At 36.9% G+C, this 25,839-nt stretch overlaps 1 protein-coding gene across 3 annotated transcripts in view; it reads right to left on the bottom strand.

Annotated features, from left to right (window-relative positions):
* Positions 1–25,839, bottom strand: part of LOC129733885 (tachykinin-like peptides receptor 86C) — a 230,652-nt gene that overhangs the window by 70,140 nt on the left and 134,673 nt on the right. For all 3 annotated transcript variants that reach the window (XM_055695465.1, XM_055695466.1, XM_055695464.1), the window contains exons 6-7: positions 25,281–25,415; positions 12,414–12,494 (exon numbers count right to left, since the gene is read on the bottom strand). In XM_055695465.1, coding sequence (XP_055551440.1) covers positions 12,414–12,494; positions 25,281–25,415 — 216 coding nt within the window. The remainder of the gene's footprint in view (positions 1–12,413; positions 12,495–25,280; positions 25,416–25,839) is intronic.

Here is a 25,839-nt window from a genome sequence, read left to right as displayed (position 1 = left end):
CGGTAACCGTTTAGCCGGAGATTACATGCTTAAGCTCAAGGTCATAAGTCCAATATTCTCGCGTACGCTTTATTTTTGAGGTGATACGTCATTAAACAGAATAAGTTCGGATCACGTTATGTTTTCACGGCGGATATAATGAATTCGTAGGCGCGATATTTTTTTATTAGGAGCCCGGTACTTAAACTCAGCGCATCGTTTACCAAAACGAACCCAGCCGAAAACCTTTTCCTTTTCTCCAACATCCCAGTGATTGCTCGTGGAAGTGCAGAGGTGTTCTCGGCTCCCAATAAAGCGAGTATCACGTCAACATTTTCCTATACAAACTCCTTCTTTGACCTGCATTCGGATGCGGCCGGCGCTGGTATTGCCTGATATAAAGATTAGGGTCATCAGTTTTTACACATTGAGGATGAATGTTGGTCCCAAGCATCATCCATTGGTTCTCTGGGTAATTTCAGCTGATCTGGCAATAACGGAGTAGCAACCGCGGGCGGTCAATCATGCTCATGCTCATGCTCATGTAGGCCATATCAAAAGTAAACTTTCTTCTCTAGATGCAATCAAGTGCTTGAGGTTCAGTATCGATCTTTTTCGTATACAATGAAAACACTTCAACCACTATTTTTTCTCTAACAGTCTTACTATTGCTATGTACTAACAAGGATAATGAAATTTAAACACGTTAAGCAAAACCACGCCAAATGATCGGAAAACGCGAAAATTTTATCAACCATTTTTGATTTCAATGAAACTTTGCACACCTATTTGACTCAGGAAAATAATTTTAGACTCAAGAGTAATTTTCTAAACGGGCGTATGTATACTTTTTATTCAAATCATCGTAGCTTAGAAATCTTGTTCGTACAGAAAAACTGCCTAAGAATAAACTGTAGAGAACGGATGCTTCATTATTATAAAAATATGCACTGTGAAAAAAAAAAGTTTGTTCACCACAAACATTTTGAAATAAACACAATATTTAAATTAACACGAAAATAAGGTGACTTTATCCTTCATTTTTTTTTTCAAAGAAGCTTGAAGTGATAACAAAATTTCAAGATAGAGGAATGAAAAATAAATTTATTATTAGAAATCAAGTTTCAAAGCATTTTTTCGATTCCAACGTTTTTTCAAATAACTGTGTTACAATGATGTTAATTGATGTGAACAATTATTTTAAATCAAAAAGCTCATAACGACTAACTTCGTAGATATGTCCGTTTTCAAGTTATTTTTGTTACAAGTTAAAAAAAAATAGAAAATAAACTCTAAACTACCGTTTTGATTCAAACTTCGAACACTTTACAATAAAAATCGAATTTTTATTGCTAGTGTAATAAAAAGAGTGATTATTATATTCCATTTCGTTTCTTGGAGTGTCCTTCACCCTGTGTTGTATAGATCTTTACTGTAGGGCCACTTCCGGAGAATCAGCAGGCGTTGAAAAAAGTGACAGTCAGTATTCAGACGGCTTGCCTATCTATCTCTTAATAATTACGTAGAAGTGTTTGGAATTTGAATCAAAGCCGATTTCTAAATTCTTCTGGTTTCCATGAACAAAACGTGTTTAAATCTATATAAATAGCACTTAATCGCACTTAACCTTCAAGATCGATGAGAAAGTTTATTTTTTGTTGATTTTTTACTACAAAAAGTAACATCGTAACTTAAGTGCTCGAAATGTGATGCAGTACGATATATATTAAACAAAAAAAAGGAAAATTTCCTCTTCAGGAATAAATTTCTTGAAAGTTGACAATATTCCAAAACAATATATTGAAAGCCCAGAATGCAGAAATTTCAAACAATTTTTACTTCGAAGTTAAGTTTTACAAATTTTCCGTTATTGAGATATTTCAAAATCGAGTTTGGAAAATTTCATTTTATTATGAAAATACACTATTTTATGAGTTATTTGTTGTGCTCCAGCAAAAGTATAGATTTATTTCCGTCCTTTCAAAATAGAAAATGATCCCAATTTAAGCTCAGAATCGTCAAAAAGTGCTTCTAAAGGCAAAAATAGAAAATGATCCCAAATTGAGCACAGAATTTCCGAAAAGTGCTTTTAATAGCCAGAAAATGCCAAAATAGAGAATGATCCCAAATTGAACTCAGAATCGCCGAAAAGTGCTTCTAAAGGACAGAAAAGGCCAAAATAGAAAACGATCCCAAATTCATCACAGAATCGCCAAATAGTGCTACTAAAGGCCAGAATAGAAAGTAATCCCAAATTGAGCTCAGAATCGCCGAAAAGTGCTTCTAAAAGCCAGAATACAAAATGATTCCAAAATAAGCTCAGAATCGCCGAAAAGTGCTTAGAAACCAGAAAAGATCCAAATAGAAAATGATCCCAAATTGAGCTCAGAATCGCATCTAAAGTACAGAAAAGGTCAAAAAAGAAAATGGTCCCAAATTGAGCTCAGAATTGCCGAAAAGTGCTTCTAAAGGCCAGAATAGAAAATAATCCCAAATTGAGCTCAGAATCGCCGAAAAGTGCTTCTAGAGGCCAGAAGATGCCAAAATAGAAAATGATCCCAGATTGAACATAGAATCGTCGAAAAGTGCTTTCTTAAGGCCAGAATAGAAAATGATCCCAAATTGGGCTCATAATCGCTGAAAAGTGCTTCTTTAGGCCGGAATTGAAAATGATCCCAAATTGAGCTTAGAATCGCCAAAAAGTGCTTCTAGAGGCCAGAAAGAAAATAATCCCAAATTGAGCTCAGAATCGCAGAAAAGTGCTACTAAAGGCCAAAATAGAAAATAATCTCAAATTAAGCTCAGAATTGCCAAAACGTGCTTCTAAAGGTCAGAATAGAAAATGATTCCAAATTGAGCTCAGAATCGCCGAAAAGTGCTTCTAAAGGCCAGAATAGGAAGTAATCCCAAATTGAGCTTAGAATCGCAGGAAAGTGCTTCTAATAGCCGGAAGATGCCAAAATAGAAAATGATCCCAAATTTAGCTCATAATCGCCAAAAAGTGCTTCTAATAGGGAACGATCCATTAATGATGTCACGCAAAATTTGGAAAAAATTAACTCCCCCCTCCCCCTTGTCACAAGCTGTCACAACTTCCTTGCCCCCACCCCCCTAATTACGTCACATTTTTATACCCCCCTCCCCCTTCTTTGGTAATAATTGATTAAAAATCGAGAAATTTGTTAGGAATGAATTTTTACCTTTGTTATACTAAACAAATGTTTTAAAATCGGTCCAAAAACGCAAAATAGATCCAAGATCCGGAGGGCCGAATCGTATATACCATTCGACTCAGCTCGACGAACTGAGCAATGTCTGTTCGTGTGTATGTGTGTGTGTGTATGTGTGTATGTGTGTGTGTGTGTATGTATGTGCCGCAAAATACTAACGCACCTTTCTTACAGAACGCAATATCCGATTTTGATGATCTTATACGCAAACGAAAGCTACTGTTCTCCCCCAGAATGCTACCGGGTGGATTTTCGATTAGTGGCTTAGATTTTGAATTATTGATCAAAGAGTATTTTTTATTTTAGACATTAGACTTTCAAGGCAAAATGAATGGCACGGAGGGCCATGTGTTGTATACCAATCGACTCAGATCGACGAACTGAACGATTTCTGTATGTATGTGAATGTGTGCCTGTATGTATATATGTGTAAATATGTTGTTTATATGTGTAGAAAAGTATGTGTAAAAAAAAGTATGTGTAAAAAAGTAGACATATTCCGATTTTGATGTTCGCATGCTCAAATGAAAGCCCCGGAGCTCTTTGAAAATCATACTGAGTACAATTTTTTATTGGTTGCTTGAACTGTAGAGTTTTGACCAAAGTATATTTTAGACATGGGATATTTTACATTCTGGATAATTTATCCTCTCTCCATGCTTTATCTTATTCTCTATCCCTCTTTTTTCGTATCGCTATTTATTTCTCAGGGGAAGCAACAATCATCGACAACTTTGCATAATTTTTACACTTTTCGTAGTGCGTCTTAACTGGTGTAAATAAATTAATTTTAGAGCAAATTGCAATGCTTACTTAGCCTCTTTTCTTGCTTACGAAGCTTCCGTCCACACTTTCTTTAAAATATATAATCAACTAGTTGGCCCGTAGTGGCTAGCCACTTTCAAATACATTTTGAGCTATCAAAAGTTGGTATTTAATCTAAAAGAATTTTTTTTTTTTTAATATCGAGTTGAAGTTCAATATGTAACTAAGAAACTATCGACAATTCGATGCAGATGGCCAGAGCTGGTTTAAAACTTAATTAATTATCCAAACTGCGATAAATCCTTCGTTCAGTAGATCGTGGATTGATTGCTTACTCGAAAACGAATCTGCATCTCGCTTCTTTTACGGATCCACTGCACAGCTGTTTTCTCCAATATCTAAAGACTTTTTCTCCATTATATGATTATTTTCGAAAAATTGTTTTCTAACGATTTAATTTTTTTTAAATTTCATTACTTGAATAATAGTTCATTTTCTTAATTGTTTGATATTACACATGTTATATTCAAACTAAACTTACAAAATAACTAAAAATGAATGTGATTGAAAAAAAAAACAATTTACAAAAACCATTGCTCATGAAAAAATGCTTGATTGCTCAAAAAAATATTCACACATGCAAAAGTTTGTCTCTGCAATTTGTTAATAACAATAGCAAAACTTGGAATAACGAAGTACTGTCCTCTTTTAATCATTGATGGGTAGTTCAAATCCCTTTCTAATACTCCGATAAAACTTCACACATGATAAATGACGCGCATGAAACATCTGTCATCTGCGTTACATCACAGAAACCTTTTATAGTGTTGCGTAACAACATAACAATCCTCATCCCATCACCACCACCTTTGTCTACTGCTTTGTTTTCGTCTTCGTCTACAAAAAACAAACAAATATTATTTGATAAAAGATAAAAAAGTTGGCTTACTGTAGCGCATTTGCAGGATAGTAGATAAACCTATGTTCAATTTTTAAAACTTTGAAAATTTTATGTCGATATATCAAAATATCTTGAATCAAAACTGTTGATCAGATTTTACATAATGTTCAAAAATAATGGCCAATAGCTCAACCTGATCCCGGCGGAGAGAAAACAGTTTTTACCTCAAAAAATGAACTTCAAACTCTTATTACTCATCAACTATAAACATAATTAACACAAACTGTATTGCAAATTTAAGATCAATCTATACCTTACTGAATAATTTCATCGTGAAAATTTTCAAGTATAATTGTTGAACTTGAATCAAAGTTTGAATGTCTCTCGTAGGGAATGGGTTTATCTTTTTTGAAACAGCTAAAATTTTCACGTATCAGCAAAATAATTATCCCTTTCTCCGTACATCTTGAACGTCGTAGTATACTTAAAGAATTAATTTGGGGTATAATATGTGCAGCATGTCTTGTGTAGGTTAAATGTCTTTTCTATTTTTAAAAATATCGAAAAAAAATTATATTGCTTTATCTTTGAGTACACCTTCTTGAGAACATTTTTGTAAATTTTATTAGAGCTTTGAGTAATAGGGAGAAAGTTGGACAGATTTTGAGTGCGGCTTGTCACGCGCCATAAGCTAAACTTGAAACTCGATATGATGTTTTGCATAAAACGGCTTTGGCGAGTTACAGCCGGTTTTCGTCAATTTTTTTATAAATGTTCGTTATTACGGTTTCGGTCAACTTTTTGTTATCGAATAACTGAACTATTGAAAAGTTACAATTTCAATGCTTACAAAAATTGCTACACACTTTAAAAAAACCAAACTGCTTAGTCTCTCGAGCAAAAAGGTTTATAATCCCCATTATTTTCTTGACTTTTTCATAGTCTATCCTCAATGAAGTACAACAGGTACTGCTTTATTCCATCACTTGACAACCTAATTTTGATGGTAATGCCATGACATAACAGAACTTATTGGACATGTAACTATAAAGTAACGTTCATAATTAACCGACAGTGGTTTGGCTAGCTTTAGATTTCATCTACATGCTTGATATCTTTGATACTATGTCTTTCTTACATCCTAAAATTGCCTTCCGCCCTTTATTACGTTTTTGGCGGGTTTTGTCGATGCACCTGCATCAGAACCTATAGCCATGTGCTAATTTAACACGTGTGCCGAATATTAGCTAATGTAGCTAATGCGAAAAGTTGCCAAATCGCCGTGCGTAAAATGCATGTGCTTTTCGGACAGCAAATTGTGCAAAAAATTGTTCAAAATTGGAGAAAATCCTTGTCGGTGAAGTTTACCCGAAATAATGTCAATAGAAACGGAATCAAAAGCCCCCTTAATGTCCAAGAACGCAGACGCCATTTGTTCTTTGCGAGCATACGCCAGCTGAATATCTGTTGAAAGCAACGCAAGACAATCATTCGTCCCTTCGGCACGGCGGAAGCCAAATTGAGTATCTGATAGTAGACCATTTGATTCGACCCAATGGTCTAAACGACGGAGTATCATTTTTTCCATCAATTTCCGGATACAGGATAGCATTGCAATCGGCCTATAAGAGTTGTGATCAGAAGCTGGTTTCCCTGATTTTTGGATGGCGATCACCTTCACTTGCCTCCAATCCTGCGGTACATTGTTTTGCTCCAGGAACTTATTGAACAAGTTCCACAAGCGCCTCTTGGCATTGCCGGGTAGATTCTTCAACAAGTTGAATTTGATTCTATCTAACCCAGGCGCGTTATTGTTACAGGACAGGAGGGCAACTGAAAATTCTGCCATCGTAAAAGGTGATTCTATCGCGTCGTGGCCCGGAGACGCATCGCGAACAATATTTTGCTCAGGAACAGAGTCCGGACATACTTTCCTGGCAAAGTCAAATATCCACCGACTTGAAGACTCCTCGCTTTCGTTGACCGTTACGCGATTCCGCATTCTTCGGGCTGTGTTCCAACGAGTGCTCATCGATGTCTCCCTCGACGTCTCGTTCACGAACCGACGCCAATATCCGCGTTTCTTTGCTTTAGCCAAACTTTTAAGCTTGGTATTAAGCTCCGAATACCGTATATAGTCGTCGGGTATACCTCCCTTCTGGAAGGCCAAAAACGCGTCGGATCTTTGCGTGTAGACATCGGAGCACTCTTGGTCCCACCACGGAGTGGGAGGCCGTTCTTTGATCGTTACGCCGGGATATTTCTTCGTTTGGGCTTGCAACGTGGCGTCGAGAATCAAGCCCGCGAGGAGGTTGTATTCTTCAAGTGGTGGATGATGTTAAATCGACTCGACCGCTTTTGAAATCATTTCCTCGTATAACTTCCAATCGACATTCCGTGTGAGGTCATACGGAATGTCAATTGGTCGCATGCGAGTCGACCCGTTATTAATTGAAATAAGAATAGGCAAATGGTCGCTACTGTGAGGATCAAGGATTACCTTCCATGTGCAATCCAACCGTAGCGACGTCGAACATAAAGATAGATCCAAAGCGCTTGGGCGCGCTGGAGGTTTCGGGATACGTGTCATTTCACCGTTGTTCAAAATAGTCATGTCGAAGTCATCGCAAAGGTAATAGATTAAAGAGGAGCGGTTATCATTGTAAGGGGAACCCCAAGCCACATCATGAGAGTTGAAGTCTCCCAAAATCAAACGTGGCGAGGGAAGAAGTTCTATTAAATCAAAGAGCAGCCGTTGCCCAACCTGTGCTCTGGGAGGAATATATATTGAGGCAATACAAAGCTCTTTACCTTGTATTGTCATTTGACATGCGACAACTTCGATGCCTGGAAACGAGGGGAGGTTAATACGATAGAAAGAATAGCACTTTTTAATCCCTAAAAGTACTCCTCCATATGGGGTGTCTCGATCAAGGCGAATAATATTAAAATCATGGAAGTTGAGATCAATATTTAAAGTAAGCCAAGTTTCACAAAAGGAAAATGCATCGCATTTGTTTAAATTTATCAAAACTTTAAACGAATCAATTTTTGGTAAAATACTTCTACAATTCCACTGTAAGACAGAGATAGAATCCTTCATATACGCAGTTGAATTAGGCATCGAAGGATACAATCGCTGCAAGAAGGGGCCATTGGGCAGTCAACTGCTTCAAAAATGATCTAACTGTTGGGAGGAATGCTGTAAGAAAAATTTTAATTGGATCGGGTACATTGAAAGTTTTAAAAATCCAGTCAGAAAATTTCACTAATCCAGAGTTTGTTTCATCAACTGCGAGTGCAAAAGGAACAACTGGGGTTTTAGATGTTCCTGGCAGTGCTGGGAACTCCTTCTGGGACTTTAAATTTGCAAGCCCAGGAGGAGTTTGCTTCGGTTTTTCCGCAGCACTGTTTGGTTTGTTCGTACTTTTTATTATACTTTGGAAAATCTCAGGACCTTTACGGGGAAGTTTAGGAGAAGAAACATTTTTTCTCTTCCTAGACTCCCCAGGATTGGCATAAGATGTTCCCGCTGGTGAATCGTCAATCGGGACATGTGCTATTCTTGAAGCACCCTTTAGCACTTTGCAAAATACACTCGACGGACAGACTCGAATCGGTTATGACACCGTCGATCTCCACGTCTCGTGCGGGTATGTACACGCGATACTCGCGTGTGAAGAGCTCAGAGCAAGCGATAGCATTGGCCTGTGCCAGATCACTGACCACGACACGGAGCTTGTTAGGTCGGACCTTGGAAATTTCGGTCACGGCCTTGTACCCCTTCGTCAGGTCTTTAGAAATTTGCAGTATGTTTAATCGCTTTGAATTCACTCCTGCCTTTGGACGAAAATAAACAGTATAGCTGCCCTGTTGAGATCCGTCCGGGTAAAGCCTGGGGCGAGGAGGGACTGGAGAATGAACAGGGGAGGGGGTAACAGAAGGGTCAGGGTTAGAGGGGTTCGGGGATGGTGGCACGGGAGGCGAGGGATCTATATCCATCGCGCTAAATCTAGCGCACTAGCGCACTAGCGCCGACAAGAACACGTACGTCTTTACTTCTTCCTTCCAGCAGTGGTTGTCCGATTGTTCGAAGCTGCACCCAAAGCAGCCAGCAGCACCAGTACAGCAGCACCAATACAGCCACCAGCAGTGAGCCGGGTGTGAGATCACTCAGCACAGCGACACGACTCGACTGTCAATTGATGGCCTTGAACTCGAAAGATCTATTCACTGTGCACAGATCAAAACTGCAGCTGGTATTTTGCACCAATACAGCCAAAGTTGCGAGCCGGGTACAGAACGTAGCGACACAACCCACAATCTAGTTGGCCTTTAGCGCGAAAAATGTACTCTTTTGTTTGGCTATTCGTACACACGGACCGGATTGTAATATAACGACCACTTTGCACGTCCGTTTCTGTCGAGTGTTCGACGCGGAATGGGGAACTTTAATTGATTATTGTCAAAGTTTGCTAAATCAGTTTTATGATCTGAAAACAAGTGCTGAGAGAGAAAAAGATATACTTATGTTTGTATTTCATCTTGCACAATTAGAGTTTGTCGTCTCAATCCACATGAGACTGCATAAGCTGCCTAAAATAGGTGCCCTACTCAGCATCACATTTTCTACATCCACCAAAAACTACCCTTTTTCAAACACACGCACCACACCTATATCAATCCTATGTCTATACCTAAATCAATATCATCGCACAATGCCAAGGTGAAGCAAAAATTGGGCCCCCTCTGGGTGGCGTTCCTGTACAGTACTGCGGAACGAGTTGCCAATTATCTGTGCGTGGTGCTAATTTCGAGTACCAATCGCCTACCTGAGGTTTCTGAGTAGCGATGCTTGACAGCTTCCTCCCCCTTTTCCACACTATTGTCTCGAAAACACTCCAACATTTAAATTTGAAATCCTCTCAGCACAATTGATTAAGCTCCCGGTTCTAATAAAAGAAATGAGTGTGGCGCAACCTTTCCTCCCTTTACATTCGCGCGGAAATTCACCTGCGTCACGGATGGTTACACGGTTTCCCTGGTTGCTGCACCCAACTTGATTAATGAAGATTGAGCGTTGTTCCTGAAAGCTCTTAAGAAATTTAAAGACAGGACGACGGGTAGCGCTTTGATTGGTGAATCCAAATGGGTAGAATCGAAACGTTACTTAAATATCCTAGAGATCATGATTGATTATTTTTCTAAGGGGGCAATGGAATATTCTCTGCTTATTAATCTACATCAAAAGATCAACGACTGGGAAGATTGAAAGTCTTTGAGTTCCAATTAGCAAACATAATTAACAAGTATTGGTAACAAATTAAGCGGTGTTTACCTGGTTAGAAGTTTAGAAACTCAAAGAGCAATTCCACGCAAAATGCTCCCGTTTTAAATTTTTTTTGCTGTCATTTTTGATTTGGCTGAAACTTTACATAGATGTTTTTATGGATAAAAAATGCCAATTTGTGCCATTGTTTTTTTTTAGATTACGACGCGTTTTTGAGAATTCACCGAGGAAAATAAAAAAAAAGAGAATAAAATTAGACGGTAACTAAAACCCCGAACAATAAAATCATTTTCAAGAAGTTATATAAAAATGCTATGTAAAAGAAGTATTGGTGATTACAAATGTCTTTAGAGCCAAACGGTTTTTCATCGGTGTGAAGTTTGTAGATAATAGAAAGTTGTAGATAATAATTTTGTCTTTAAAAGAGTGTTTATTCTCTATATAAAAAATAACTTTAAACTATTTTAAGAATGCAAATTTTTTTGGAAGGACCAAATCATTATCTACAACTTTGCCGAAGACACTATACCGATCCAACAAACCGTATATAGGCTAAAAATGTTTTTCATCATTAATAATAGACACTCGGCGCAGAAAATAGTCTAAATGTTTGATTCATGTCAGCATAAATTCAGGATAATTATAAAAATTGAATGTCTATTTTCTAATTTTCCAAACTGAAATTCAAAATAACTTGAAAACGGATGCATTTGGAATATTTTTTTTTTTCTTCACAAATTAGAATATTTTTTTTAGTAACTATGTAAATCATTCTTAGACAGTTTTTTTTGTACAGGTTTCTGAGCAACAATGCCTATGCTAAAATGCTTACGCCTTTCCAGAAAATTACTCTTGAGTTTGAAAGATGTATCCACCCGCAAAGAATATCTAGTTTCCTATGTCAAAGAGGTGTTCAAAACTTCATTCAAATAAAAAATGGTCAATGAATTTTTTGCTTATTTTCAGATCATTTGGCATGAAAGCGCTCAAAAGCAGTCCAAGCGTAGCAACTTACTTTGACGTACGAGATCATTCGAATTGTTTCCATTTGAATTTGAGACAGATTTTAAAATAAAAGGGTTTTTCAAGAATCCAGAAAGCCCTTGTGCAGTGCCTATTAGACTGCGATGGTGTTATTTTTTCGCTCCCATGTACTTTTCGTGTTTCTTATGGATCCTATAACAACTGTGTAACTTTTCAGATCGATCGGTGAAACGGCCGATTTGCGTCCGATTTTTAAAGTTTCCATACGATTTTATATGGGAAAATTCACTTTTTCAAAACTTATTCTCTATAAATTCCCAGTTGGGTCCTAAAAATATATCGATACATGATATTTGTAGGAATTTTTCCTGGGAAAAACTCTTCTGAAGACCGTAAGGCGCTACGAGGCTTGTAGAATCAGCTATTCACCCCAAACTGATTGAATGTCTGACGGACGGCTCACAATTGAAATTTTCCAGCAACACTGCTGCAGCATGCTGCTGTTGCAAATTCAACTATGTGATGAAAAATGATATCGCTTAAATTTATCTTGTAGGCTTCCCCGAAGATACTATGAGCAAAAATCACACTTTAAAAATTAATTCCACGCGAAATTATTTCTCATACTTAAGCAAGTCTGCAATAGCAGCATGCTGTAGCAGCGTTGCTGGAAAATTTCAATTGTGAGCCGTCCGTCAGACATTCAATCAGTTTGGGGTGAATAGCTGTTTCTTCAAGCATCGTAGCGCCTTACGGCCTTCAGAAGAGTTTTTCCCAGGAAAATTTCCTACAAATATCATGTATCGATATATTTTTAGGACCCAACTGGGAATTTCTAGAGAATAAGTTTTGAAAAAGTGAACTTTCCCATATAAAATCGTATGGAAACTTTAAAAATCGGGCGCAAATCGGGTGTTTCACCGATCGATCTGAAAAGTTACACAGTTGTTATGGGACCCATATGGAACACGAAAAGTGCATGGGAGCTAGCATTTTTTTTAGTCCAACCCTAGTGCCTATGTTCGTTATATTGTAACCTGTTATAATAACTGTTGCCCACTCGAAATAAGCATTATCAATCTACCAGACTTGCAGACTGCACAGCTGAACAAATACAAATTGCATCCTCAATGATTCCATATTTCATAATGGAACGCCTAACCAGGACAGAGATTACGTTTCTCGGAAATTTGCTACAGAAAATGGTTTACATCCATCCGGCCACATAGCTACCGAGCGGTTGGTGATTAAGTACTACACTCACATATAATCTGCCATCGAGGTCGGATAGCGTCCATCCGGCCAGAGCATGTAGCAAACAGTTCTCGTTCTTCCATTGTGATAACTGCAAAAGAAGCAAAAAAGAAAAAAAAACAATGAAATTTACTTATATCAGGATAATCTGACCTATTGTAGGTTGAGGACTATGAAACGTATTATCACTTTCCGGAGAAAGCTGCCACAAAGTCAACGATGGGTCAGCATTTACACAGAAGAGGCCGACGGGCAGATATAGCAGAAACAGGAAAGAGGTCTTTTCATCAGTTGCGGTTATTCTCTAATGTTAATTTTTTGAGGTGAAAACATCAACACAGAATTATGATCTTTCGCATTTATTTAAAGGAAAACTCGGCCGTAGGCAAACAACGCCCGTGCTGGATTAGCAAACATCATTTACAAAAAAAACTACATTAGCTATCTATACAAAATTACATTCGTTTATAACATAATTGAAATACGCAACAATTTCACAACAACTATTGGAAAAATTGTTGTTAAATTGTATGGTTTTTTAACGTTTCTGTCGCGAAAATAAGAAGCGAAAATAGAGCGTAATTGAGTAAATAACACTGGTCAACACAGATGTGGCCCGAAAGCTAAAACTAGAAAAAATAATAGATTATAAGTTTTTAGCCATTCCAGTGAATTTTGGTGTCCGCAGCCACTAACATTTTTCGAGAAACTTAAATAAGTTTTCTCGTGAACATTACGATGAAGCGACGAACCCGGCAAGCAATTACTATCCGAACACTCCCGTAAATTGACGCGTTTTGGTAATGACTAGGGGCACCAAAATTCACAGGAATGGTTAAAAAGCTATAAACTATCTAGGGCAGCTATTTCGAGCTTTTGGGCAGCACTTTTTTTTGCTTTTGTCTACCAGTGTAATTTATTTCATATTTCTCAGAGCAATTTCATGAAAAAACAGTCAATTTTAATATTTTTTAAATCGCAATTTCCGATTTGGCTGAAATTTGGAATGATGATTTCATATATTTTGGAACCAAAACAGTTTATTTGATCGATGAAGTGTATTCGGCGAAATAATAGATAATAAGGTTGTACTCAAAAAAAAAACACTGTCAATAAAATTGCTTTGAGTTCGAACAATTACACTGTACTACAAATGAAAAAAAAAAGTGCAAGAACTTCTGAAACATTCGCTCACACTATAAATTTTTTAAACACTCCTAAAATTTGGAGTTATGGTCAAAATACCGCTTTTTGAATCTTAGCGCATGCATTGTTTTCAAAGTTATTTTAAAACTGCTCATTACACAAAACAAAATGGTCATGTCAAATTTAGGGGTGCCTCAAAGTGTCCAAAGTTTTGAAGTTTTTACCCTCGAAAATGGACATCTCTAATAAAAAATCTATTTCAAGATGCCTAATAAACAAGAAAATGATTCACCAAAACACATGTAAATTATGGTAATGTTTATTGGGTATCTTAAAAATAATATTTTATTAGGGATTTTTATTTTTGAGGAACAAATCACCAACATTGTAGGCGCTTTGAGGAACCACTAAATCATGTATGATTAAGCTGAAATTTAGGGGAGCTCCGTAGCCCAAGGTTACAGAGTCCGCCTTGGTGAGCGGATGGTCGTGGGTTCGAATCTTAGTAGAATCAGGCCATTTGGTTGACAAAGGACTTTAGCATGGATTTATTCTCAGGCTCCCCACCACGTACCCCGCAAATTTCGACCTCTGATTGGTCGCTTTGTGCTTCGTTTCCTAACAAGGTCGACAGAATATAACTAGTTGACTAGGAATGCGCGCTTTGTGTTTTATGTACAATTCATTCCATGAAGCCGGGTTTCAATTTCTGACCGATCGCGCTGGGCGCGTTGATACTTAGGCACCTGTCTATCTGGCGGCTGTTATGGAGTTTTCGGTAGCTGCAGAATTATTGGAAATGGCAGGCAATTCTACTAGAGAAAACGAGAGAACTAGAATCATCAACGAAAAGTTATCCGAAATCATAATTGAACAAACTTGCCAGTGTTGTTACTGTTGTGAAATAAAATAAGTGTGTTCATCATGTGTAACTGCAAATTTTAGCATTTGCAAGGCAAGAAAAATTCAACATTGCCTCAAGAACGTGTTGGTGGCCCTGAGCAGGGTCGGTTGTAATTTATACCATTCTCAAATGCAAACTTAGTCAGTTTCCAACAGATTTCGTTCATTTTAAAGCAAAAATAATATACGAAAAAATATAGCGCTTCACACCATTAAATTGATAAACCCCAATCGAGTGTATTCCCAAACCTATTGCAAAAAGGAAAAAATTGTAAAAAGACAGACTGTCGTAATTCTACGTTAATCTTGCGGTCGTGTCTCATAAACAACCTCTTCAACTGGCGGGAGCCTAGCGTGGTTGGTAACGTCTCCGCCAACCACGCTCAACGCCTGGGTTCGAGTCCCAACGCCGACATAAGTAGGTATCGATGGTTGTGAGGTGGTGTGATCCACTCACAACCAACCCAACTGGTCTAGATTCAATCAATGCCAGTGTATTTGCAGTACTTCTCTTAGACAATAAGTCGAAAATTTCAAGTTAATTAGAACAATTTCGTAAAAAAATGTAAACAATCACATACCTCAACATTTTTTATGAATATAGTTCATATCTGTATATAAAATTAAAGCTCTATCTTTTCCCTTTCCAAAACTGCAGCAACATTGAAAATCGGTTGAGAAATGACCGAGTTAAAAAAGTTGTATGTGCCGAGGTCCAAAAAACGGTATTTTTACCATAACAGGGGTGTTTGGAAAATTTCTAGTATGAGCAAATGTAACACTCAGCAAGACCTACAACCTGCACTAGGTCACTTCAGAAGTTCATATTCGCTGTAGTATGATAACCTATGTTCAGCTAACATTGTGTGGTTTTCATAAAAGAATCAAAATTTTAAAAAATGGGTTTATCGATTTAGGGTAATCGCTCCATTATTCATCTCAACAGCTGGGTGCACCTATAATCATCTTATTTCTCTCATTTGTCCAATTAACCGTCAAATTTCTACAAATTTTGAAAGAAAAGCTATTTACTTCTCTATTTTGTCATGTGGTTGAAAGTTTTACGTGAAAAATATGGTAAAATTTGACGATAAATTGATCAAAAAGGCGTGATGAGCTGAATATAGGAACGTTTACCCTATAAGTTTTGTCTTTTTCTGAAAACAAAATCTCGTGGTGTTTTGTTTTACTTGAAAGACAAAATTACTGCCTACAACCTCGCCAGACATCAAACAAACCGTTCTGGTTTTAACTTTTTCCCTTTATTTATTTTTTGTTTTTTGACGTAGGACTACGTCTTTGCATTCTATATGAGGGTACATACACGGGTAAAATTCGAAAGAGCTTAATAAAGCCCGCATGCAGGTGAAACGGATTGATACAACGCTCAGGTTGATTTATCAGCTGAACAAGTAAAAAATTCAGGTTTAAAAAAATTCGTGAAATACTCCACGCCACTATTTGATTGTTGGCTGGTTAAGCGCTATTTCAATTTAAAAAATAGCTATTAGACAACATCAATTAAACACTAAAAAAACTGGTTGAATAAACGCTTCTTGATACTTCCCAAAAACATTTTTTTGGCAAAATAAGTGCTTTTATAACTAATCTAATTCAGCTGACGGCTGCACATCGGTCGAATAATGTTTATTTAAGTGTTAAATCAGCTTTTAATCAGTCGGTTTTGGAGAACAAAATTAGCTACTTGTTACATTCGGCTTCCTAAATAGCCGAACAAGGGCTTAGTAAGAAATAGCTCAGCCATTTGAACAACTTTTATACATGCTGATCGATTCTGTAGAAGCGATTATTCATTCTACAACTTGTAGAAAAACTCTTTTACAGCCAACAGAAGCAAGCAAATAGTCTAAATAGCAAATTCAGCATTTTGTACAAATGCTAAAGCGCTCGCTCAGCTGCATTTGTACAAAATGCGGGAGCGCTTGTTCAGCTACAGTTCAGTTTATATACAACCAACGTAGAATTGTTTATGAAATAAACTCGAAATAGATGTACGGGTTAAATCGATACGTATGCATATATGTCAAGATAGACGAATTGGCAACGCATTCTATCAGCAACCTCATGAGCACGAGTTCGAGATTCGAGACTGGCAGTAAAGTAATTGGATACTAAAAAGGTAATTTTTTCGCTAACAATATTATAGAAATAAACGATGAAAAATGCACACAAAAGTGCAAAAAATCGAAAGATTTGGATGTGTTCGAATCGCCTAAAAAATAATAAAAATTGTCTAATTAAGACGAATTATTATTTTGAATTATATTTATCGTAGCTGTGATAAAGCTGAAAAAGCACTTTTTCAGAAAGACAAAATGTGCAATTTTAACCATGGAATTGCCATATAGGCGCTTATTTAGACTATAAGCCAGCTACTGTTGGCTGTAAAAGAGTTTTTCTACAAGCTGTCAGAGAATGAATACTCGCTTTTACAGAATCGATCAGCATGTATAAAAGTTGTTCAAATGGTAGAGCTATTTCTTATTAAGCCCTTGTTCGGCTATTTAGGAAGCCGAATGTACCAGGTAGCTGATTCAATTCTCCAGAAACGGCTGATTAAAAGCTGATTAAATACTTAGAAATATATAATTCGACCCATGGTCAGCTGAACAAGATCGCCATCGAGTAGCAAAATAATCGCATACCAGTCTCACTCTCAACCGCTCTGTGAAGGATTAGTCATATTTCTCGCAAGTATTTTGAATATGGGCAAATATTAATGACCGCAGACAGCTTCTATGCTGCATGGAGAATGGCGGAAATGGCCACCCATTACATACCCCGACCTTACGGTCGTCGTTAAAGAAGCACAATCTACGATTGAAGTCTTGGATATGCTGCTGGACAATTTCCTTTCGTACGTCTTCAGCGTTTCGCAATACGGGCTGAATAAAATTAGTCCGCATTACCCCGTGCATTTAGCAGATTGTTAAAGTGGTTTTTAGGAAGGGAAATTTCCAATTTCTTTACAACAGTGACTTCACAGAAGCCGACGGTGAAGAAAAGATACAAGCTGTTTATAGTTCAGAGTTCTGACAATTTCAATTTGAACGATCATTTGAAGCGAGCAGATCATCCACGGGAAATTAACACTTAACAGAAACAAGCGTTGCTCAAGGCTATCATCCCTCTGATAGACGAAGCCAAGAATCACGGTGCTCCCACAGACCGTTTTTATAAAAAATGCATCAAACCATTACAGATAAAAGTATAGACAAAAAACTGATTTTAAGGAGGGGTGTTCCACAAATAACTCTATTTCGTCGTGTCCAACGTACAGATAGGACATCGCAGTATTCAGCATTTTTTTTTTTTATTTTTTAAATTTTCCAAAACTTTGCTGAAGGAAGCAACCTGGAATATTGAAAATTAGAAAAAATAATCTTTTCATCTAACTGTTAGGTGGATTGATCGAAAAACTAAAAACGCCAAAAGTAAGGCCTTGTTCTATGAAACAATTTTGCTGAAGACATTAAGCACATAAAATCCATTTTTCCCAGTCAAACCTAGGATGATCACGATTTTTCGAGTTTAGACCACTGTGCACTGTGGGATTTTCAAATAAATCTTTCCACCAATTGTTAATGTCTTGAAATATAACCCTCGGAATGTGTAGAAACTATTTTGGAAGTTGTCTCATAAAATGGTGGTTGAAAAACGTGCTATACAATAATTATTTCGTCGTTTTTCGATCACTTTTTTGTACTTTACGACCTTCAAAAGAGCATTACTCAAAAATGTACCGTACGATGATTGTGAAGTTTTGACCAGACATTCTGGACGTCATAACGAATCGAACGGTGTACTCAGATTATTTGGTGCATTTTTTTATAATAACGAACCATGCAGAAATCTTTCTCGAACGAGCTATCAGAGAAAGTTGCAGTTTCAGTGTTTACTTGAAATTAACTTTTGTGTGGAATTTTTTTGAAACAAACTTGATTTGATTGATTACCTGATGATTTTCAACAGAAAAAGCTTGAAAAATAACACCAAATATTTGTTATATGGATTAAAGAAAAAAATATGACATAGGCTGCGGAGAAATATTTGGTGGGACTGATGTGCGATTATGTTTAAGATGAGACAATTTGACCTAACATTTTTTCCTAACATATTGGAATAAAACCTACTTTTTTAATCCTTAATCGATAGTAAAGCAAGAAATTGAGGGAATCTGATATTTAACGCAAAAACGATGAAAATGCATATGGGACTGGTATGCGATTATATGCAGTAACGGGTTAATTTATGTTTGCCTCCATGAACTTGAACTAATTTGATGTCTCGAAGGTAAAGGTTTTCTTTTTAGAATTCTTAAACAACTCTGTTAACTGTTACTGTTAGAATGTAATACAAACTGATGTCTTGAAGAAAAACATGCTGGTAAAGGTAACAGTACCGTATAGTATGTGTGAAGCAGAGCGCCACTAGTCTCTAGTCGTCTATCATTGCAGCGCACAGTGGTCCAGTAAGGCAAAATGTGGAACTTAGTTCCATGATACCTTAATAGCGTCTTTGGAAAAATTGTTTGTATGAATGACCCGCATGAAAATTATGAAAATTTTACTAAAAATTTTTTACCAAAGACCATCGACCAGGACTTTTTCACAAAGTTATATCATATTTTAGCTTTTTGCCTTTCTCCTAGAAAGGTATAGCAATCACTGGCAAAACCAAAGGTATAAAAGTGGCCCCAATGGTCGAATGTCATATACCTTTCGACTCAGTTCAACGAACTGCGCATTTTCTGTTTGTATGTATGCATGTGTGTATGTGTGTGTGTGTATGTGCAACTTTTTTTTCTCACTCACTTTTCTCGGAGATGGCTGGACCGATTTTCCTGAAATCAATTGCAAATGAGAGGTCTAGTTGCCCTACAGATTGCTATTGAATTTTATTAGAATCGAACTGTAACTTTGTCCGTTATTTCTAAACATGTGAAATAACGTTGTAAAAAGAAACATATTTCAAAGATTTCTTAAGCTCACTCACATTTCTCAGAGATGGCTGAACCGATTTTCACGAAATCAGTTGCAAAAGAAAGATCTAGTAGCCCTAAAGGGTAATATTGAACTTCATTGTCAACGTACCTTTAGTTTAGGCACTGTGTTTTAAAATGTGAAAATCACGAAACTTTATTATCTCCTAAACTACGCAACCAATTTTTAACGAACTGGTGTCAAATGAAAAGACTGCCTTGAAAGTGCCTAGAGATGACTGGACCGATTTTCACAAAATTAGTATTGTATGAAAGGTCTAGACCCATAAGACCCTATTGATTTTTTTGTAATCGGACTGAAACTTTGTCCGTTATGTATGAAAATGTGAAATCACGTTTTGAAAGGAAACATATTCCAAAGACTGCTAAAACTCACTCATTTTTTAGAGTTGGTTGAATAGATTTTCACAAAATTAGTGTCAAATGAAAGGTCTAGCTACCTACACATAATAAACTATTTATTTACACTGTAATCAAGCTGTAACTTTGTCCGTTATGTACCAATATGTGAAAATCACAATACTTCATTACCACAGAAACTACAAAACCGATCTGAATGAATTTCATAATGATTAGATATGTGGTTCAAAAGTCATGAAAAGTAATGTACTCCAAAGACTCCGAAGACGAAGACTCTCTGATTTTCCTCGGAGATTTTTTTATTGCTTTATTAAGGTGGCTTTCAGCCGCAAGCTGGTCTGCCGCCGTTTTCTTCTGAGATGGCTGGACCGATTTCAGCGTTGTTGCCCGAAAGATTCTAAATTGTTTTATTACAGTCAGATTTCTACTTTAACCATAATGTATCAAGTTGTAAAAAAACGGAAGTCTCTTATCTCAAAGATAACATAACTCATTTGAACAAAACTGTTTAAAATTAACTTCTTACGGGGTAATATCTACCAAATGCTCAAAAAACAAGCCTTTTTTCATGAATTTTTTTACAGGACATTTGAGATGTAAGGTATATAAATAATATATCATTGGATTGAGCAACTCTTGCAGAATAGAAAAAATAGTTTTATTGCTATTTTTGTTACAAAATGGTGGCTGTGCAGCGATTGCCGTGAACCGCTTTTTTTTTTCAAGTTGTTCCGCGGCGAGCAGTAGAAGACGTGCCCAGATCCACCTATAACCAAAACAAAATTTTTTTCATTAACTACATAAGTGTCGCTAGTGAAGTGATGATTATATTTTTAGAATTTTTCTTCGTAAAATGGCAACGGTTTGAAAAAAAAGTTCTGTTTCGACAAAAAAAATCGACTTTAATTGTTTATAACTTTAGTTGTTGTTAATCAATCGCTAAAATTGTGTGTACTTCACTAGATAATCTAATGAAGAAGCTACAGTTAAAATTTCAATTCAATCGGATGTATACTTTTTCAATTCTACTGCTCGCCGATTTTGAAAACATGGTTTTGAGAAAAACGCGTTTAAAGTTTCAAAATGCTATAAATCTTAAGAATCGCAATAATAAAGCCCCTAATAATTTAATTAGCTTCAGTCAGCTATCCCTGCGCCGTAAAGTTGTCCTTCCTGGGTTTTATTTTCCTCTTCTTCCTTTTTGTCATCTGATCTATGGCTGCGCCTAGCCTCTTTCGCGATATCAAACATGCCAGTGACTTTGGCACAGTTGGCGCCCAAACCCACGCAAAACTCAAACTTGTCACTTATATTTAAGTACTATTGAATATGTTAAAAAGTATAGAAAAACTCAAAAAAAAAGAATGCTGTTAGCTACCCATTTTTATTATCTAGAGTAAACTATAAACCCAATAGAAATTATCAAGATGTAATTTTTTTCGAAAATTTGAAGTTTTTTTTTGGTAAATTTGTTTCAACAAATTATAAAGTTTGAATGAGAAAGGCTGGATCTCACCACTAGGTGGATTAATTCAGGTTTTTTGACATAGAACTACGTCTCTCAGGAAGTTCGGCTACATAGGGATGTAAAATAAAAATATGTCTAATTTCAAATGCCAATAAATCGGATGACTTTTGATGGCTTTTATTCGTTCTTGCAGCAATCGATTGAAAAATCTGTTAAGAATTCTCCAAAATTCAGAAAATTATATTTTAATCATTCGAACTATTGTACTATTAAAAATAGTCAAACCATATCAAAATGCAAAATTCGACCCTCTGATTGGTCGTTATATGATTGCTTTCCCAAGCACGGTCGAAAAAATTATAGACCTGGTAATTCGGAATGTACTATTTGGCCTATATAAAAGCCTGTTTCAACCGAAACTGCTCATTCGGAGACGATTGAATTACAAAATTTAAAGTTCTTGTAACAAATAAAAAGAAGAAGAAGAAACTGCTCATATTAATTTTAGACAACGACTGCAACAGTTCTTAGCAGCATCAGCAGCAGCAGTGCAACGGACAGCAATGGCAGCAAACAGCAGTGGCAGCGGGTATCAGCATTAATAGTGGCAGCACCAGCTTATGCAACGGCACTTCCTCTAGTAAAATGCTGTCTTTGTGGGGTAGTGGGCAGCATCAGTAGTGGGTACATTAGCACTTAGCACACATTAGCACTTCCTCTAATGAAAAGTTGCCGTATTTTGACGACACACAAACGTTTTGGAATGCTGGCATTCAAATATATATTGGCCGTCAAATTTTCAATGTAAAAGCAGCTTTGTCGGGGTAGCACACAGATGCGGTCAGCATTTTATCTAATAATAAATTGAACAAAAATTATCCTTATAAGGACAACAAACAAACTATTGAAAACTTAATATTATCTTATTTTGCACTGGAATTTAAAATAAAATGTTGTTTTACTCTGCATGGACTATGAATATATTTTGGACTGTTGAAACTTGTTTGCGTTGTATAGTGATTGTTTCATTCCTGTTCGGTGATGTATGTGCAAAGTGAAATTCGGTAGCACTTCAACTCCTCTTTTGCACAAAATTTAAAACATATTCAAGACAAGTAATGTAACAAACAACCTTCTGTAGTTCTACCTCCACCCTTCGGTCGTGGCTTTGCATACAACCCTTGGGATTCTTTCGATAACTTCAAGAACTTCGCTGAACTTTGCACAAACGAAATTCCTGTCTTCATTAGGTACCGAGTTACAGAATATTTCATAGAAAAGTTACTTGAAAGTTAGTTTTTTGTACCTAACTTATTTTACTTTATTAGTTACATTTTACATGAAAACGCTGTTCTAAAGAAGCATTCTAGAACACAAAACACACGTGTTTGTTGAAGACCACACGTCTCTAGAACTTTTCCTTACAAAGTTACAGCATATTTTAGCTTGTTTTTTCGATAATTTTAAGAACGTATAAGGTAAAAAGGAGCTAGTAGAATCATGATGTCAATACTTTAAGCTCAAGTACTATAAACTCTTGTAGGTTCCATTTGTCCCAATCCAACCATATTAGAGTACGGCGAGCATATGTACAGTAGGTTTTCATATGTTAAAAATACTTACTTTTTTGTGTTAAAAGATAGAGGAATAGCACTGATAGATTTTTTCCTTTACGTTTTACTGCAATTCTATCACAAATAACTATGAAAGATCTCTTCTGTAAGAAATGTGTTTTCTGAAATTCAAGAAGCCAGTCAAAAATAAAATTCTTCTTATTTATTTAAAAACAGCAAAACATTCATGTGAAAAAAAAACGAACAAATTTGTTTTTCACGGGATTCGACAATCGAATCTGGATTTTCTGATGCCGAGAACGTTTCGTCGTAAGACATTCAATTTTGATTTCTAGTTAATCCTGCCTACAGGAAAATCAATAAAACGAAATGATAAATTTTATTTTCAAACGACATAATCGTAAATTTACGGTTGCCATACCACTGTTTGCCTCCGGTGAAGATAATCCAACTGAAAAACCTTTTTGACCTTCCTCTAGTTGTTTTTCCCAGAAAACACCCAAATTAATTGGCCATAGGCTCCATTGCGGAAACGCGTGCAGCGAAAAAACAATCGAAAAAAACAAAAATCATTTTCATTTTATTTATGGAGAGTTGTTTTGGTTATCTCCTAGGCGAATTTGCATGTTAATTCAATTTGAACAATTGATGAGTGTTTGTTTGGTCAATGCAATAATAAATGGCCTGTGTATTTGCTCATCAGCTCATTAATCTCGTTGATTGGTCAACGATTTCTGTGAAATGAAAATATATTCCGACATAACTTGAGCTGCTTGAGAATAAAAAATCACAGGAGGGTTGTGTGCTAAGCCACGACCGCAAGGTTGAAGTAGAATACTTTTACAAGAAAGATAACTTGGCTGCTTGCGTGTCAGTCATTTCGAAATCGGATTTGTTTCGTATATACCGCTTGTTAAGCACAGTATCAACAAATCGTAATAAGCATCACACTGCTGTGCATTTGCAGCAGCATCAAACTTCAGTTGCATGATATAACTGAAAAATAGGTGTGGCTAAATTGTTTCCAGTTATACCATTCTACAACGTTCGAAAAATTTTATTTCCTATGGCGTAATACTCATGTACGAAAAATACATCTCATTCATTTCAGTTTATTTTCAGTTCCTACAGATTTTCTCAGTTTCGCAACACAGATATACAAAAACGATTTCTTGTGGACATTATTTCGAGCCGGACCGATAGAGCTCTCATTAAGACAATTCATTAAGCTATAATATGTATTGTGTCGGCTTGGAAGAAGAAAATGTTCCCGTCCCCGTGTCGCATGGAAGTAAATTGTTGCGTGTTTGATATTGCCGATGGTAGACATGAGTATAAAGGTCGAAATTCTGCTGTGATGTCTAACCATAACCGTCTTCTTCAAGGCGCTACATCCTTGTTAATGAAGTGTTGTGAATTTTCTAAAACAGACTCAGCATCGTGAGCAGAACGTACCAAAATTTTCTGTTTGAAATCGGATTTGTTCCGTATATACCGCTTGTTATGCACAGTATCAACAAATCGTAATAAACATCACATTGTTGTGCATTTGCCAGCATCAAACCTCAGTTGCAGTTTATTAATAACCATTCACTATGCTCTTCCAAAAACATTTAGTAGCCTTGAAAAAGGCCGGTTGCTGCAATTGCAATTTTCATTCAATTATTGCATAAATGCTTCATGGTCAGATATACCCGCTGCAACTGCTACGCTATTCGTAGCCATGCCACAGTTGTGGCCGCTATACGCTGTCATTGGTATCCGCTGCCCCTGCATCAGCTGGTCCAGCTGCTATCGATGCTGAGATCCGCTGCAACTAGTGCGGTATCCATTGCTACTCCACAGCTGTGCTGTGGTCGCTATCCCCTAACGCTGATATCCACTGCTCTGCTACTGCTGCTGCTAAGGGATGACTGCTGTTGTCGCTGTCTAGAACTATTATGAGCGGCTTCGGCTAAAACAGGCTCTTATATAGGCCAAATAGCATATTTTCAATTGGAAGCTATATGATTCTGTCGACCGTGCTTGGGAAGCAATCATATAACGACCAACCAGAGGTCGAATTTTTCGTTTAGACATACATTTGAATAATAAAATTACAATTCTCTTCATTTGGGAAGAATCTTGGAAGATTTTCCAATCTATTGCTGCCAGAACGAAGGAAATCCATCGAATACTAACCGATTTATTAGCATTTGAAATTGGACATATTTTTCACTTTTTCCGGTTTTAGATTTTCATTTCACATCCCTATGTAGCCGAACTTCCTGAGAGAAGTATTCTACTTCAAAAAAATGACAAATTTGCCACTTTCGGTAATGAAACGAAACATTTCAAAGTAGCTACGAATCAGTGCGTCATTGACTGATCATTTTTCAGTAATATTTCTATTCGGAAACTCACCGCTTCGTCATTACAGTCGAATACATCAGGCAGGGCGCAGCCAGCACACAGCTAAGGACCCAGATGATAAGCAGGAACAGGCGAGCCTTCTTGCGAGACGTTCGGTGCCGCAATGGGTGCATAATGGCAATATATCTATGAAATAGAAATAAGAAATAAAAGTAATTATTTTCCTTTTTCCAGGTCGAATGCATGTAAAATAAAAAAAACTTCATCACCACATCACGCTGAAAACAGGTCAACAAAGTTCATACTGTGGTTCCTTCCTTATCTCGAACGGTTCGTACTCTTTCGGTTCCTGAAATGACTCAACACGTGCGTTCACGCATCGTTTTTCGCATCACGCAAAAAGGTCATTAACACGGGTTGCGGTTTGTACAAACCAAAGAGGTCCGGATAAGACAGTGAACCCACAAGTGACCTGCGATAAACACAGAACGTCACAGAGCTGGCCCCCTGACCACGGTCAACGTCGACGTACGACAGCACGAAGCAGTGGCTATAAAAAGCAGTAATTGCCAGCCTGCGAACGACAGTTTACGTTCTAGTATCGTTTCGT

This window comes from Wyeomyia smithii, chromosome 1, assembly GCF_029784165.1.
Source record: "Wyeomyia smithii strain HCP4-BCI-WySm-NY-G18 chromosome 1, ASM2978416v1, whole genome shotgun sequence".
Taxonomy (NCBI): domain Eukaryota; kingdom Metazoa; phylum Arthropoda; class Insecta; order Diptera; family Culicidae; genus Wyeomyia; species Wyeomyia smithii.
This window is presented reverse-complemented; position numbering and strand designations above follow the sequence as displayed.